At 40.1% G+C, this 16,195-nt stretch overlaps 2 protein-coding genes across 5 annotated transcripts; one reads left to right on the top strand and one right to left on the bottom strand.

Annotated features, from left to right (window-relative positions):
* Window positions 1-57: 57 nt before the first annotated feature.
* On the bottom strand, window positions 58-13,496 carry hdac6 (histone deacetylase 6). Of its 4 annotated transcripts, none has more exons than XM_077581681.1 (29): window positions 13,371-13,496; window positions 12,539-12,625; window positions 12,229-12,357; window positions 12,033-12,118; window positions 10,882-10,966; window positions 10,761-10,801; window positions 10,580-10,676; window positions 10,411-10,505; window positions 10,233-10,337; window positions 9,703-9,771; window positions 9,491-9,617; window positions 9,046-9,111; window positions 8,884-8,943; window positions 8,447-8,536; window positions 7,765-7,871; window positions 7,033-7,100; window positions 6,577-6,709; window positions 6,369-6,497; window positions 5,840-6,008; window positions 4,972-5,177; window positions 4,704-4,896; window positions 4,332-4,481; window positions 3,803-3,980; window positions 3,455-3,591; window positions 3,240-3,380; window positions 1,528-1,644; window positions 1,312-1,458; window positions 516-644; window positions 58-344 (listed from the first exon to the last, which is right to left on the bottom strand). In XM_077581681.1, exons 2-29 carry the CDS (start codon window positions 12,623-12,625, stop codon window positions 276-278), a joined length of 3,210 nt encoding a protein of 1,069 aa, XP_077437807.1. In that variant the 5' UTR covers window positions 13,371-13,496; the 3' UTR covers window positions 58-275. The 4 variants fall into 4 exon arrangements, with proteins under 4 accessions (XP_077437807.1, XP_077437800.1, XP_077437816.1 ...); XM_077581674.1 differs by having other exon boundaries at window positions 12,530-12,625; XM_077581690.1 differs by lacking the exons at window positions 12,229-12,357; window positions 12,539-12,625; window positions 13,371-13,496 and adding an exon at window positions 11,734-11,789 and having other exon boundaries at window positions 12,033-12,099.
* Window positions 13,439-16,118, top strand: uxt (ubiquitously-expressed, prefoldin-like chaperone). The gene is made up of 6 exons (XM_077581749.1): window positions 13,439-13,616; window positions 14,103-14,184; window positions 14,253-14,320; window positions 14,468-14,575; window positions 14,762-14,825; window positions 15,693-16,118. The coding sequence occupies exons 1-6, from the start codon at window positions 13,462-13,464 to the stop codon at window positions 15,753-15,755; spliced, it is 540 nt and encodes a 179-aa protein (XP_077437875.1). The 5' UTR covers window positions 13,439-13,461; the 3' UTR covers window positions 15,756-16,118.
* The last annotated feature ends 77 nt before the right edge of the window (window positions 16,119-16,195 follow it).

Here is a 16,195-nt window from a genome sequence, read left to right on the forward strand (position 1 = left end):
ACAAAAAAAAAAGGACATTAGTTTCACGCAGCACTGGGAAAACAATGAGGCCACATCTGATTTTTTTTTCTTTTAATGTGATACAGTATATTCATACAAAAAAAATTAAAACACATGTAAAAAGATATTTTTGTCCAATAAATATGCAAATGAGCCCTGACTTTGAATTGTGACCAGGGGGGTCTAAAACGTATCCCCTGCAATAAACAGAGGTTCAGTGTAACAAAAAAATGTATAAAAGTCTGAGCACTCTTCATTAACATCTCCTCTTCCTCCTAACTCCAGGGTGGGATCTCCTCTCCAAACTTGGCCCTGTGGGCAGCGTTCTTTGCCTCAAACACGGCCTGCACACACCAATGAAGTTACACAGTTATTGTCTCACGAGAGCACTACTTATGTACAAGGCTAAAAAACAACATCAATTTGTGGTGTGGAACTGTGGAGTTATGTTTTTTTGTACAGTACGTGCATAATAAAGGTTTAATCAATCAATCAGTGAGCTAGCGCGACGTCACCTGGTTGTGCACGTAGGCCTCGCACGCGTAGCACCACACGGAGAGGTCGCAGAAGCTCAGCACCATGGGATGCTCAGAGGTCGCGCCGTGCATCAACATGTGTTCGTTGACGTAGCGGCCGCACGCCACCTGACGTTGGGGACATGTGTGACATCATCATTAGATTACACATGGAAATCTTATCCAAAATATCACAGCTTTTGTTATGCAAACAACACCATGACGTATGAAAAATTGTTTATTTAAATAATAATTCATAATTTAAAAAAATAATTGTAATGAATTTCAGTGTGATTATTGATTAATATGCCAGTTGTTTAATTAAATAAATACAAAATGAAGAGCATTATGCATATTATTTTCTTATTTTACCAATACATTTTTATTATTTATAATTATTGAAATTAATGAGTACAATTAAATATACTGTACAGTATGTAAAACATTCAAAATAGTTTCTTTTAATACAATAATTATTTTATTTTACATTACATTGCTTATGATTAATTAAATTACAATTAATTTACGGTACTATTTTTTTCATTTATAAAAAAATATATATTTTTAAAATAATAAAATAATTGTCTCACTTTAAAATAATTGTCTCACATTCATTTTATCTATCTATCTATCTATCTATCTATCTATCTATCTATCTATCTATCTATCTATCTATCTATCTATCTATCTATCTATCTATCTATCTATCTATCTATCTATCTATCTATCTATCTATCTATCTATCTATCTATCCATCCATCCATCCATCCATCCATCCACTGTATCTGGATGTCACCTTGTAGCAGGTGAGGCAAATCCAATTTTCTGCCTCCGAGGCACAGTCTTGACAGGGCAGAAAGATATCAATACCAGATGGTGGAAGGGGCTTGACGGCGTCCAGGTGAGGACACCAGGAAAGAGGATCCACCACATACATAGGGGCCTGAGGACATACACATTACAAGTTCCTCTGTGTAGGAAATTCCAGAGCAGAATCCAAGTCCTGACTGACCGTCTGAACTCCACACGTCAACTCCAGAATTCCCTCAGGCTTGGACCAGCCGCAAGCGCCCTCCAGCTCAGGCTCCGCCTCTTCTCCAACATCTGCTGGTGTGGCGATGTCAACGGCCTGAGTGTGATAACGAGACATAACTTTGGCAGGAAGTGAAAGGGTGACATCAACTCCATCAAGTACTGTACCGCCGGGAAATGAAGGGGCGTTCTATTCTTTAATCCGGCCCAACAACCATATTCTTTTCATTAATTTATTAGTCTTTTTCCTTAAAATGTCCTTATAACATAAGGGGTACAAGTGTCTACAAAAAAACAAAACAAAAACAAATATTAAGCAAAGGTGTGTTTCTGTAAAAGGTGTTAATTTGTGGAATAGTTTTGGAACTGACCTGAAAAGATGTCAGTCACTTGTTGAATTAAAAAAAATGTTTAAAAGCAAACTTTTAAAAAATGACTTAAATCAGACATGAGAAGTTAAAATTGTATAAATGTCATTTTTTTCAATGTTGCTGTATGGGTGTAATGAAAATTGTATATGTGAGTATGAGGATATGATTCATAAATGTATTATGGTATCTGCCTATGAATTTCATTTATGTACATATGTTGCTGGCAAATATACGCATGTCAGAGTGCACTTGTATTCATGACCAGGTTTATAAATTTTTCTTTCATTGAAATACATTATTATCCTATTATTGTATCAATAATGAAATAAGTCAAAACATACAACAAATAAGGGGTAGGACTAGATAAGTTTCTTCCTAACTAACTTCTTCCCACTCCCTTACATTGAAACTATGACTAATTCTTGTATAAGTTTTTTCTTGTTCTTTTAAATCTTCATTTTATTTTTCTGCTACTTGTTTATATGTTCAATAAACAAATCATTAAATTAAAAAAAATGGTTACGAAATCTCACAGTGAATCTTTATTGTGGGTCTTATGTTTATAGCAGTGGTTGCTCTCCAATTAAAGTTGAGTTAAAAAAAAAGAATTCTCCAAATTTTTTTTTTTAAAACTGTTAGCATTCAGTTAATTTGTTTATTAAAAACTAGAGAGTTAATTATTTAACAGTTAACTCATTCATTAATATAATTATATAAATTGCAAATAATCAAATAAAAAGGATTGCACAAATTATGTTATTTATTTGAATACATTACATATATCTATATATATAAATTACTTATAAACAACAAAGAACATTCATCCATTTTCTTCATCGCTTATTCCTCACAAGGGTCACGGGGTGCTGGAGCCTTTCCCAGCTGGCTTCGGCAGTAGGCGGCAAGCCAATTGCAGTAACAAAAAGAAAAAGAAACGAAAGCATCATTTATTTTGGAGTAAATTTAACTTAATTTTGTATTTATGTACTTTATTTTATTAAATACTTATATTGTTTTATTTTCTTTTTCTTTACATTGTTAAACAAACTATTTTACATTTTTATTTCGATAATTGGTTAATCCATTTTAGTATATTTTAAAATAAATTATTAAATTAAATACATTAATGGTAAATAATGCCATTTTAAAAACGAGCATGAATTACGATTTTGTTATTAAAACTAACATTTTTCAATCTTCACCTATAAAAGAGTTGGCCAATCCGTCTATTTTCAAACTCAAACGTGAACCATGGCGGTTGCTTGTTGTCATGGCAACACTAATCTGAAGACACTCCAAACCCATGAGGTCTTGAACTCACCGGCGGTTCTGAGCTCGCTGCTGATTGGCTCTGCTCATGTGACACTTCACCTGACTCGGCTTCCACGTTGGGGGGGTGCGTGGGTTGACTGATGTCCAAGTCGGCCAATCCTTGTGTCAGCTGGTCCAAACTGTGGTCCACCTAATTGGTCCAAACAGCAAAAACAATGTCAACACTTAAAGTGCCACGCTCTGCATAAATGTTTGTGCTCTTACTTTTGTGCCCTCCAGTCCCATAGGGGGCAGTGGTGGTTTGTCTGGACCGCTCTGCCTCGACTTCCTGCCTTTTGCTTTTCCACTGCGCCTCTGATAAGCGCTCGGGGAAGGTATAGCGTCTCGCACGGATTCTGGGACTAAAAAAAAAAAGAAGTTAAATGTGTTCATACAGTATTTCTTAAAATTTGCCAAATGATAACATAAGTCAGAGATGCAGTGATGACAGCATTAGCTTCTGATTATAATGCTAAATTCTGGATGTGGGAGCGTTGTTTGTTCATATGTGCACACGCCACAGAAATGTTTTTGGAGACTCACTGGTGACACCTGCAGGACCCTAAAACTCACTGTTTATCCTCAGCGACTTCCAGTAGGAGGCGTGGTGCCGGATGACCTCGTTGATGACTGCCACGGCAGCGTGGTGGGGTGGGGGGAGGGGCGTTGCCAGGGAAGGAGGAGGGTCGCCGAGCAGCACGCTCGTGCACATCGCCATGGAGTCGGAGATGGACGTCAAGTTGTAACCACCCTGTGATTTGATAGGTCGCCCGTAACAGTGTTTAATTAGTTATTCAATGTTATTGATTAATTACATTTATTTGTTAGTTTATATTTTTAAAGGCACATCCTTGCGTCGATGCCACGAATTTCCGACTTCCGGATTTTACACATCAGCGCCGTTTCCGGCCAGTGCTGGCCGCGTTCCAACGCTCGCACCCCCAGCCCTGTGCCCCCCAACCGCGCGCTCCCACTCATCGCTCAAGCAACACTTCTTTTGAATAATGTCCTTTATGTATAAGTGATGTGCGTTTAGCAATTAAAATGTGAAATTGGACTTTTTGGACCAAATCACCCACACCAAGTTAGCGTCATCACTTACCTCCAGTATGAGTAAGACTCGCCCACAAGCCAACGACATCAGCATGCGCGTGAGGTGGGCGTAGCCCTCCGGGGTCACGTGGTATCCGCCCAGAGGGTCTCCTCGCGCGGCGTCAAATCCCGCTGACACCAACACCAGACTTGGATTGAACTGTAGGGAATGGCAAGTTTATTTATATAACTTTATACAAGGAAATTAATACACAAAGTGAATGAATAGCATTGATGATTAAAAACAACAGGAAATGAAATGATGCAAATCAATACAGTGCTATTTCTCAAGCTTAGGCAGCCGGAACAGATTAATATTTCAATTCATTTTAATGGTGAAAATGGGATTGTGTGCGGATCATGAGTGTGTACGTGTAGTCACCTCAGTGGCAATCGGCATGACGACGTGGTGGAAAGCGGCGAGATACTCTGCATCTCCCATCCTCCCGCCGCTCCACGCCACATTGACGTTGAAGCCCGTCCCCTTGGCCACTCCCACCCGGTCTGAGGCGGCGTCCTCTGAGGACGGGAAAAAGTTCCCGTTGTCATAGCGATGAAGGGAGACGTAGAGGACACTGCAGACAGGAAGCCACGCCAACGATGAGCTGACTGGTTAGGTGACACACGGCAGTCACATGACATCTTCTTACCTGTTGTCGTCTTCAAACATGTGCTGTGTGCCATTGCCGTGGTGAACATCCCAGTCCAGAATTAAGACTCGTACAGGTGCATGCTGGGAAGACTTCTGTGCGTAGCGAGCGGCGAGTGCCGCTGTGTTGAAGAAACAAAAACCGCACGCAGAGTCTTTCTCAGCATGATGACCAGGAGGACGCACGATAGCCACGCCGCTTCTCACCTGCACACACACACACGCACACACAGGATGATGACAATTTCTTTTTATCTGATTAATTTTGGGGGGTAATTTTTCCGTTTTAGTAATAGTTTTTTACCGTTTTCAGAATATTATTATTATTATTATTTTAAATTTCTGTCATTAAAATAAAATGATAAGACTACTGTGAAAAGTGTACTTAAGTGACAATGCTTGTCAGAATTGTAGCTTATTCACTGCCATTCAGGCCATGATTACTGACTTAATGTTAAGCCACAACAGTAGCCAGCCAAAGCTCGTTGTTAGCTAACTGTGCCGCTTAAGTAGCACTGAGCTTCTCTCGATATCAGTGGTTTAATGATCGGGGGGAAAAAAATCTCATTTTCAGTGTGCTAGTCTGTTTTGATGATGCACAAAATGCAAATTTGGACTCAGAAACCATGATGTGAGATCGCTTATTTTGAGTTTTGACTTATCTGATCCAGTATCCAGTATCTGATAATACCAAAATGCAAACAAGTGAATGTCCTATTTGTTGGTCCTTTCAAATAACTTGAAATGTATATGAGCTGGTGCCTTGTAGTCAAGCGCCTGCATGATATCAAACCTCAGCTGTATTTTGGCCCACAAGTCCATTGTGCTGATAAACGAGGGTGTGTTTGAAGTTGTGCTGTGATTGGTACCTGTCCGCTCATGATATGGTCCACAGCATTGAAGCAGCTTCCAGCGGCCAGCAGAGCTGACTGAAAACTCTGATTATTGATGTAGATGGAGTTGAACTCTTGTCCCAGTTTGTGCAGATCTCTGCTCTTCATCGTAGTGGTAGACTTCATTTGCCGGATGTGGTCCACGCTAAAACATGTATACGCACAAAGTGATGGTTTTGTTTACCATCATCATTTAAAAGGTCAGTGAGGGATACTATACAATATGATAGCTGCACCTGTTTTTAGCTTGTTTTGAACCTTTTATTCACTGCGTGATATGATGTAACATCACACCGCACAATTAATTTTCTATGTATTTGTGTGTACTTGCGTTTATTACACTTTGGTTCACTCTGCTTTGCTCCCAGGTCGGCATTGCAAATGCGAATCTGTTCTTAACTGGATGAATGAAGGTTTTTTTATTTATTTATTTTTTTTTAAACATGTTAGTCTATGTGTGCTCTACTATGGACTGGTGAGCATTTTATTGTACGCTGTCACGTACGTGTGACACATGGCAAGCTCCTCCTCGGTAGCCAAGCGAGCACGGATGCGCTGGCAACGTTCCACCAGTCCGAGCTGCTGATGCCTAGAGAAGATCTTGAAGATTCTTTGCGGTTGTTCAGGATGATGCCTGCAGACAAAAGTGAGCGCATAGTGGACTCGCGCCAGTCATCCAATCCAGTGCAGGACAACCACAAAGACCCACCCACCTGTCCCACTGGTTCAGGTGCTCCATCATTCTCTCGTCGTACACAAGGCCTGTTGTTGTGACAGTGGGAATCTGTGGGCTCACTTCATTGGTTGTTAACCTGAGGACGTGTCCTTCAGCAAGATGAGACCCCTCTATAGGAGACACGGTACAACTGTCACGCAGAAATGAGGACATACTAGCTAGAACTACAACCAATAGTTTAGAAGAGTGATTCCCAACCAATGTGTCACAGGACAGGCCAGATTTAGTACTATGTGAGTAAATTGAGACAAGATGATCATTCTTTCACTATAGTTACCTTTTTGTACCATTTTTGCATGACGTGCTGTGATTTTTTTCTAATGTAAAATATGTGCCTTGACTCAGTAAAGGTTGGGAAACTTGAGAATGAAATAAACAAAAATATACAGGAACCAGGAATGGGCATGTTCCATGATAGTGTGTGTGTGTTTACCCAGCACTTGCAGTGAGGTCCAAAATGGATACAGAGCTGAGATGGTCTCAGAGATGGACTTCAGGGCACTGACACACAGAGACAAATTACTTTTTTAAATAATCCAGGTTCAGTTAGCTAAAGCCTGACAGTTTAAAAATGTCATGTCCTTACCGAGTCAAATGTTTTGAATTCCAGTTAGCTTAAGTAATTTTTTTCACAATTTAAAAGAGTTCCAAAGTCTCTTCATTGTCATGATGGAATTGGCTGTTTTACTGGCCCTCATTCTGCCCTATATATTGCAAGGCATGCGGATACATGTTTAGAATAAGCAGATAATAATAAAGATTTACTGGTTTATTGATAGGTCGGCAGTCTCTCCAGAAACGACTATTTTTCAACAAAATTTAAAAAAAAAAATTCCATCATATGGGCCCCTTTCAAACTAAGACTCCAAGTCCACTAAACGTCCATTTTAACAATATCTAGTTTCCATTAATGGTTAGAAAAATTAACTGTAAACAGTTAATAGACTTTTCATTCAGCTTTTTTTTTTAAACAAAGATTCAAGTTTTAGTTTTTTTTTTTAAGATAACGCTACCAAGTCCTTGGCTATGCTACTTTCTGTTAAGTCCCATAATTGATTATGGGAATTCACCTCTACAACCCAAAGGTCCCACAGGGCAGACTAACACAAATTATAAGGCAATGATCTTAAGTATCACTGCGTGTGTGCGTGTGTGACACAGGTACCAGTCAGAAGGAGCAGTGGATGCAACCATTGGGGCACAGGCTCCCCCCAGCAATGCACAAACACAAGCGGTAGCACCCTTTGCGGTCGCCTGCAGGTTGTAACCTCCCTAAACATATATATAAAAAAACATACATGTAGAGATAAGATCAAAATGATAGGCCCTTTTGTAAAATCAAATAAAGCCTTTATTTTCTCCAATGCCCATATAATCTAATATAATAAATAAAGTGTTTAAGCCTAGCCTAAACTGTCGGCATTCACAAGCTGAACAAAGAAAACATCAGCATGAGGCAAAATTAAAATTCTGACCAATGGGGTAGATGCCACGGACTTCCGACTTCCGGGTTTTACACATCAGCGCCGTTTGCGGCCACTGCTGGCCGCGTTCCAACACTCGCACCTCCACCCCTGCGCCCCCGCTCATCGGTGGGAGGGCGTCTGAGCTATCTGAAATGCTTCGGACACTGAGAGAGACACTACACACTCGCAGCCTCGCACCCGTTGACGGGAACGCGCAACCGAGGGGCACAAAGGCATGGGTGAAAACCCGGAAATCAGAAGTCCCACCTCCTCCGTGGCATATAGTCCATTTGCTGTCTACATGATTAGGCTTGGCTAATATTTTTTTATTTAACTGTACAATGTTCATACGTACTGTTTTGTGTTTGTTTGTTTTTTTACCTCAAGAGCCAGAACGAGTCGACCTTCGGCCAAAGACATTAGCATGTGTGTCAGCGTCTGGAAACACTCGGGACTCACGCACATCTGGCCCTGAAAACAAAGACACACACAAGTTGGGGAGTGAGTTTTTCTGTTTATTCCGCATAAAATAATTTTGCCTTCTTATTGGTGTCCAGTGAAAGTATTTTTCTAATCTGTGCCAGCACACACAGTGACAGGCAGACATAATGCAAGTATGTCCATACTACCAGTGCTACTTCCTGTATAACTATAGATTAGGGCTGCAGTAGCATTAGTAGCACTACCTCGAACAGCACAGAATAATTCTGCCTTTGGCCAGCGCTTATTGTACATTGACCACGTTACTTCCATGTTCAACAGAGAGCCAATAGTGATGTCATTATTGTACAACTGATCTCAAATCTGCCCTGTCGTACCTTCGGATCCCCCAGTGCGGCATCAAAACCAGCAGAGACCAGAACCAGCTCCGGCTGAAACTTCACACACAGACAAACACATTTTAAAGTTTGAATGTGACCGGGGGGGGGTTGTAGTATGAAAGTGTGATGTCAATTTGCACAGGAAGCAGTGAGCATTACTTCATAGGCGACAGGTAGCAGCAGTTGCTGGAAAGCACACATGTAGTCTGCGTCGCTTTTCCCTGCCTGAACAAGGAGACAACAGGGTTGAGTGCAAACTTCATTTTTGCTGTGGGCGATAATAGTTACACTTAATCAGTCTGAAAATGAGTACTCATTAACTGCAAATAATGTATCTTTGTTCATCTATCTGCCAGCGACATATAGTGACAGGCAAACAAAGAAAAACTCTTCCACCAGATGGCAGAAGGCACAATTAACTCTGGATCAACCTTTTTCCTATTTATACAACAGAATAACACATTAAACCCATAAACCAAGTTACCACCGTACTAATACTTTCTGTGACACTTTTACATAGTCTGGATTTTTTTGTGTGTAAAATGTGCCTTGACTCAACAAATGTTGGGAAACACTGCACAAGAGAATATTTGACGTGACTGACCGTGGTCCAGGCCAGGTTGATGTTTCGTCCTTCGGCGGGGGCGCTACCCACAAAAGTGTTGTCAGAGTCTGGCAGGTGAGGCCAGAATGCACCCTGCTCAAACCTGTGCACGCTCATGTATAACACACTGCCGCACGCACACACATCTAATCACAGTTCGACAGGAAAACACTTTTGGTATTTTTGTGTTGTTTAAAAAAGGGAGACGTCACCTGGGGTCTTCCTGAAAAACATATTGGACACCTTGGCCATGATGAACGTCCCAGTCCACGATCAACACCCTGACACACACACGCACGCGCACACATACACACACACGCGCGCGCACACACACACACACTGCTCAGTCAGTGGCGTTTGACCTCATTTTTTCAAAATGTCTTTACTTTGTGTGACAATGTCCTCATTTTGCATCTAATTGTCCTTATTGTGTCTAATGTCCTCATTGTGTGTCTAAAAAGTCCTTACATTAATTTTGTTTACATAACCTCACACTCTGTCTAAATGTCCTAACTTTTCAAAAAGACAAATATTTTCTGTTTAGAATGTGAATCTGAATGTGTGCATAAATGTTCTGTGTCTAAAATGACTAAATGTCCTAACTTTTCAAGTAGAATACATTTTGTGTTTGAATTTTTAATGTGTCTAAATGTCCTTACTTTGTGTTCAAATGTCTTCACTATGTGTCTGAATGTCCTCAATGTGTGTCTTAATGGTCACACTTTTCCCCTAGAAGACAAACCTTTTGACTTTGTGTTTGTTCTGTGCGTAGCGGGCTGCAATGGCCACATTGTTGAAAATACAAAAACCATTGGCCTCGTTTGACTGGGCATGATGTCCTGGAGGCCTGACACATAAACACATAACAACCTTGGTTATTGAGGTACACCTGAACACCTCATCACACATTTCGATCATACCTGATGACAGCGAAGCCATTCCTCAGTTCAGTCAACACCTGGTCCACCAGCTGGAGCACTGAACCTACCGCCAATACGGACACCTGGAAGGTCTCCTGTAGCATACGCACACAACAGATACATTTGTGTGTGCGCGTACACGCGTGTGCATGTGTGTATGTATTCTTACGGGATGGATATAAATGGAATCGTATTTGTCAGACAGTTGACGCAGTTCTGTCTCAGACATCATCTGAGTGGACTTCATCAGCTCGATGTAGTTCTTCCTGTCAGGAGGACGTGCACACGCACTTGATCAGAGATGATGTAAAACACAAAGATGGATTGTTTCATGTTTGGGTGAAACTCACGTGTGCACGAGAAGCAGCTCTTCCTCAGTGGCTGCTCTGGGCTGAAACACACACACGTGCATGCACACACATACACTTCTTCACCTGCGTCAGCATAAAGTCAGAAGGTCAAACATTTCACCTGCACTTGAACACAGCGAGACAACAGTTCTTGTTTGTCTAGCTCCTCCATGATGGATGTCACTCTGGCTGGACATTCTGCATGACTGAAGACAGAGGACAATTGCAAAGAGGGTCATGTGACATACACGCATGCAGTCATACATACAGAACTTTGTAACTTACTGTATATATACGTACAGTCATAGTTTGTGTCAAGTCAACATATTCTCAATTTGCACCAAATGTCATCAATATGCATTGAAATCTCTTTCATTTGTATTCAAATGTCCTCACTTTGAGCCAAAACGCCACTTTGTGTCTAAATGTGTTTATTTTCAATCCAAATGCTCTCAATTTTTGTCCAACTATCCTGAAAATGTCAGAATCTTACCTCTTTGGTTTGGGCAAGATTTAGTCACGTGACATGCATATATGCAGAGTCATGTGCGGCGATAGGCAGCGTAACCTAAAATTGGACTCATGTAATAGTAATGTTACTACAGAATAATATGACTACTATAAAAAATAGTCCTCCAAATAATTATTTGAGTAAGCGCATATACAAACTACAATAAATATTGAGTGACGTAATATTCAAGTAGTGAATAACTGTCCTGATGTATTTTTTAAATCAAAGCATGAACATCAGACAAAAATATAAACTGGGAATGTGCAAATTCAGATCGTGCCCAACAATATCACTTCAATGGGAAAAATACCAAAATGTTTAAATATGGCAAATTCTGCCACATCAAAATTCTACATATTAAACTAACTTTGTTTACACTCCAGAAACAGCTTTAAGGCTGTGGAGAATTCATGTGTCATCATGTGACTGCCTGGCCGTATTTGATTGGTCAAATGGCCTCACTTGTATTTCCGTTGGATTGGTGAAAGTCATGTGACAGCGGCCAAGGGGAAGTCTCTCTGACAAATCAAAAACATGTATAGATTGCGCAAGCAATATTAGATTAATAAAAGTACAGCATGTAATGTAGCTCAATGTAACAGAGTAAAAGTGTAAAAAATACTGGGGTTCAAGCATTAAAACTACTGTGACGAATACAATGTCCCCAAAAATTCCATAAGTAAATGTGCTATACTACCTACCTACCTACGGTAATGTGACACATATTTTGAAATGTGCATAGTCATGTCAGGTGAGCTTACTTGGGGTCCCACAAGTTCTGATGATGAGTGAAGGTCTCTGAATAGACCAAACCGGTTCCACTGGTGCATGACCTGCTGGACAGGTCCTACACAGACACACACATACTTAAATCAAATAACATTAAGTGGTGACCACTGCCGACTCATTCTCACAGAGTACAAAAGGTTCTACTGTGATGAGATGGGTTCCGCTCACCATCCGCTGCAGTCGGACCTGCAGCTCCTCATCTCGATCTTCTCTGCTCTTCGACATTCTTCCTTTCTTTTTTGCCTCCTGCAGGCTGCTACTGTTCTTCCTCTGCTCATCTCCTTGAACAGCACCTCCCTGTACGCGCACATACACACATGTGCTTGTTGCGTTAACAACAAAAACAACTTGTTACACTTTAACAAGATGAAAGTTATTAAATAGCCCTCAGTTTATGCTCAACAGACAAGTTAATATACTACACACATTTTCCAGTCTTTAATCTAACATTGAGTGAGCAAACGTTCACCTGAGCTACCTGAGGGGACAGGCGAGGAGACCTCCTAACTGACTTTAGTCCACATGACGATGCCGATGATTGTGAATGATCTGCTCCAGAAGACATCTCAAAACAGGTTGAACAAGACATAGCACCATATTAGTAAACACAATGAGTTGTGTGTTTATTGATTTTTCTTGTGTTTGTGTGTTTGTTGAACGTGTTTGTGCTTGTTGCACAAAAACCTTTCAAAAATAATATTTGGCTGAGTTTTGCTGAATAAACAGCAAATGTCAGTTATTAGGAATGGGCAGGAAGTCAAGGACAAGCATGGACGACAGAATGTTTTTCTATGTGAATAACATTCTTCTCCATTTTCATATACTGTACTTATTAAAAATGCAGTATGAGTAATTGGGTATATTTATGTTGATATGACTGACTAACCCAAGTCAAGAATGAAATCAAATGTATTTTTTCTCTTTCATCTTCACTGATGTCACAACCGCCAATCATCAGCTACTAACAGTCAACTCTCAGAGTTACACATAATATTACAAGATTATTAATAGTACATTATTACTAATTCGTGGTCACAAATCAATATTTTGGGGCTACAATTAAGCGTTGTGTGCGCACGTTACAGCTGCATTGTATAAACAATTCAACCGTTTTTGCCCATATATATTTTTGGGATGTCAGATTCAATATTAAAAAGGTAAAGAAAATTACTTTTTCTAGCTAGCAACAACGAGCTGTAGGTATATAGGTTAGCCACTGTTATTAAGGGCCGCGTGTAAATATGTATACCTTCAAACAACATTTCTCACGTTAATTAAAACAACAACAACAACAACATTAACATACTTACAGGAAATTCTCTGCGCGTTTTGTTTTTGCTCCAAGCGCCAACTAAACGTCGCACAAAGATGACGTCACAATACCCCGACCTCACTTCAGTGATGTCACATTCCTGCGCCCCGACCAGAGCAAGCAAACAAACGCCGATGGCCCCTCCAGTTAGCTCTAAAACCAACGCGAATTCTCATAGTGCAGTGGATTCGAAGGTGCTGCAGTATGAAAGGTTTATTGACGAAGTACTGAAGAAAGATTTACAGTAAGAGACGGATCACTATGACTACCAATCCATATCATAACTGCACTTGTTTTGTAGCTGTACTATGGAAGGAAGCTGATACTCTACTGTGCGTTGCATTGCATCATAGCTAAAGTGTACTGTATTTGACAGCAACACGTTTCCCTGACGCCTTTACAAATAAATAGGTGGAAAGCCAGCGTTTTTGGATGTGTTCCTGGCGTAGACTGTTCACTTTAGTGTCCAAACATCAGCACAGTGGCATTTAGGTGTGCTGTGATGATTCTTAACTTTACTTTATAGTATTTATTTGTTTAACTCTGCAACAAAGGGGGGTAAAAATGTAAAACAAAAAAAACCCAGCAGATTTATTTTAATTTATTTATATTTTTGGGGACCTGGGGGATATTTAAATGTCATTAACTTTGAGTTGAAAAGAGCTAATATCAGCCGATTAATCGTTCGGGCCATACGTTTAACACCCTTGTCCTTGTGTGTCGTTTTCAGAAAAGTGATGGAGCAACGAGATGCTGTTTATGAGCAAATCTCTCATTATCTGCAGTTGAAGAACACCTTGCAAGCCCTGCAGGTGCGCGCACACACACACACACACACACACATACTATAGATAAGATTAACGTGTGTTTATGTATACAGGAGACAGATTCTCAAAGCCTCAAGGCAGATGTTGACCTGGGATGTAATTTCTACGTTCAGGCTGAAGTGTAAGCTCATACGTTCCTCCCACGCACTACTACTAATAATTCAGAATTTAGTAAAGCAGATTTTGCACCCCTTACATAAGCACAGTACAAATCAATAGCTTACTTAAAAAAAATATTTAGTATCATTGATTGTCCTCATCTCCACAGAGAAGACTCATCCAAGATCTTTGTGTTGGTGGGCTTTGGCTTCTTCGTAGAGATGGAACACGCTGAAGCTCTGCGATTCATCGACAAGAAGACGAATCAACTAACAGCGTCAGTGAAGACTCACACATTTTAACAGGAAAAAAAAAGACATGAAGTTTAGCTGTCCAAATTTAGTTTGACTTTAGACATTTTATAATGTGGCATGGTACTGTAATGCTGGCTAGCTTTGGCCATTTTTCCTGATGTAAGATGCTGCCCATATTCATTTTGCTTTTGTGTGTATGTGTGTGTTAGCTTCACAGATCAGCTGACCAAAGACTGTGCCAAAATTAAAGCAAACATCCGCCTGGTGCTTGAGGTCAGTTTTAATGATCATATTGGCACACAGAAAAACAATATGAATAGCTTTCACAAGATCAAGTCAAGTATGTCCTGTTTGGCTTCTTGTTACTTGCAGTATGTTTGTTAGCTGTTATGTTAACAGTTTTGCTTGCAGCGGGGGAGTTTGATATACCATCTGTGTCGCTTGTTTTGAAATGGATGTTTAATGGTAGTGCAGTAGGACAGATGTAAGAACTGTGTCAGTGATCCCTTGCTATGTTGACGGTTATCAGCCAAGCCATAATGCGTATTGTGAAAATCTATACATAATTAGCCTCCTAAAATGTTTATAATTGCATATATATTAATAGTTTAAACCCAAAATATGATCCCAAGCACTTTAAAATACAATTTCAAACTCATCTTACAACATTATCCTTAAAATATATGGCTTACAGGTTATTAGATATATATATTTTTTAAATTAAGAAATGCACTGGGAATGCGTATTAGCTGCTTCGTAACCTTTAAAAAAAGTACTACTTTCCTTTTGCCATTTTATTTCATTTGTGACTCAATGGTAAAGCATACAGTTAAGTATAAATGACTCTTTAGTGAACCTTAAAAAACATGGCTTGATTCACAAGGAAGAAGCGGAAGGCCACTAAGAGAAAATGAGCAACAATTAAGAAAATAGTTAATTTTGAGAGCCTGTTGGCAATGATCGCCCATGAACCGAGTGACGACCCACCTCCCACACTATTACTATTATCACTGGGTCCCTGACTGGCAATTATTTCCCCTGTACTGTGTTGATGTGGTTTTCAGTCTATTAAGTATTGGAGGGAACTCTAAGGCTTGACTCCACAGGACACTCTTGACTTACTGTCATTTTGTCTTTCAGGGTCTGCGAGAACTTCAGGGTCTGGCAGAGCTTCCAGAACACAGCAGAAGAGAAGTCTTCTAGATTTTTACTCTCTTTGGGATGCCTTGTGAGGAACAGACGTGGTCCAGTAGCACACGATCAGAAGGATCAATATGAACATTTTGTGGTTCTTCTGTAGTGACCAGATTTTGTGGATTGTCATATGGACATGTGCATTCTGCCTGCTATGTGCACATCTGGATGGATTGAGTGCAACTTGACGAAGCAGGTGTTGCTCTGACATCCAAACTTGGACAGTTTCCATGGCGACCCAATGCTGAATCAACACAGGGTCGTAAAGGACTGGAGAGACAATTGTTATACGCTGTGTGTCATTTTGTTAGTTGCATTATTTTAAAAGAATTTATTCAAAATGTAAATAAAATGACCGCCCAAAAAAAGTCACATTTTCTCAAAATGACTTATATATTTCATTTATATAGAACGTGGGAGACTGCATGGATGTGTTTTAGTTCTCATGT

Source organism: Vanacampus margaritifer, chromosome 1 (genome assembly GCF_051991255.1).
Source record: "Vanacampus margaritifer isolate UIUO_Vmar chromosome 1, RoL_Vmar_1.0, whole genome shotgun sequence".
NCBI lineage: Eukaryota > Metazoa > Chordata > Actinopteri > Syngnathiformes > Syngnathidae > Vanacampus > Vanacampus margaritifer.

Coding starts and splice junctions, on each gene's coding strand:
- uxt (XM_077581749.1), top strand. CDS start 13,462: ATGTCACATTCCTGCGCCCCGACCAGAGCAAGCAAACAAACGCCGATG. Junction 14,321..14,467: donor TTCTACGTTCAGGCTGAAGT/GTAAGCTCATAC, acceptor TCATCTCCACAG/AGAAGACTCATCCAAGATCT. Junction 14,576..14,761: donor AAGACGAATCAACTAACAGC/GTCAGTGAAGAC, acceptor TGTGTGTGTTAG/CTTCACAGATCAGCTGACCA.
- hdac6 (XM_077581674.1), bottom strand. CDS start 12,625: ATGTCTTCTGGAGCAGATCATTCACAATCATCGGCATCGTCATGTGGA. Junction 10,967..12,032: donor CAGAACTTGTGGGACCCCAA/GTAAGCTCACCT, acceptor CTCTGTCTTCAG/TCATGCAGAATGTCCAGCCA. Junction 9,772..10,232: donor AACAAACACAAAGTCAAAAG/GTTTGTCTTCTA, acceptor TGTGTGTGTCAG/GGTGTTGATCGTGGACTGGG.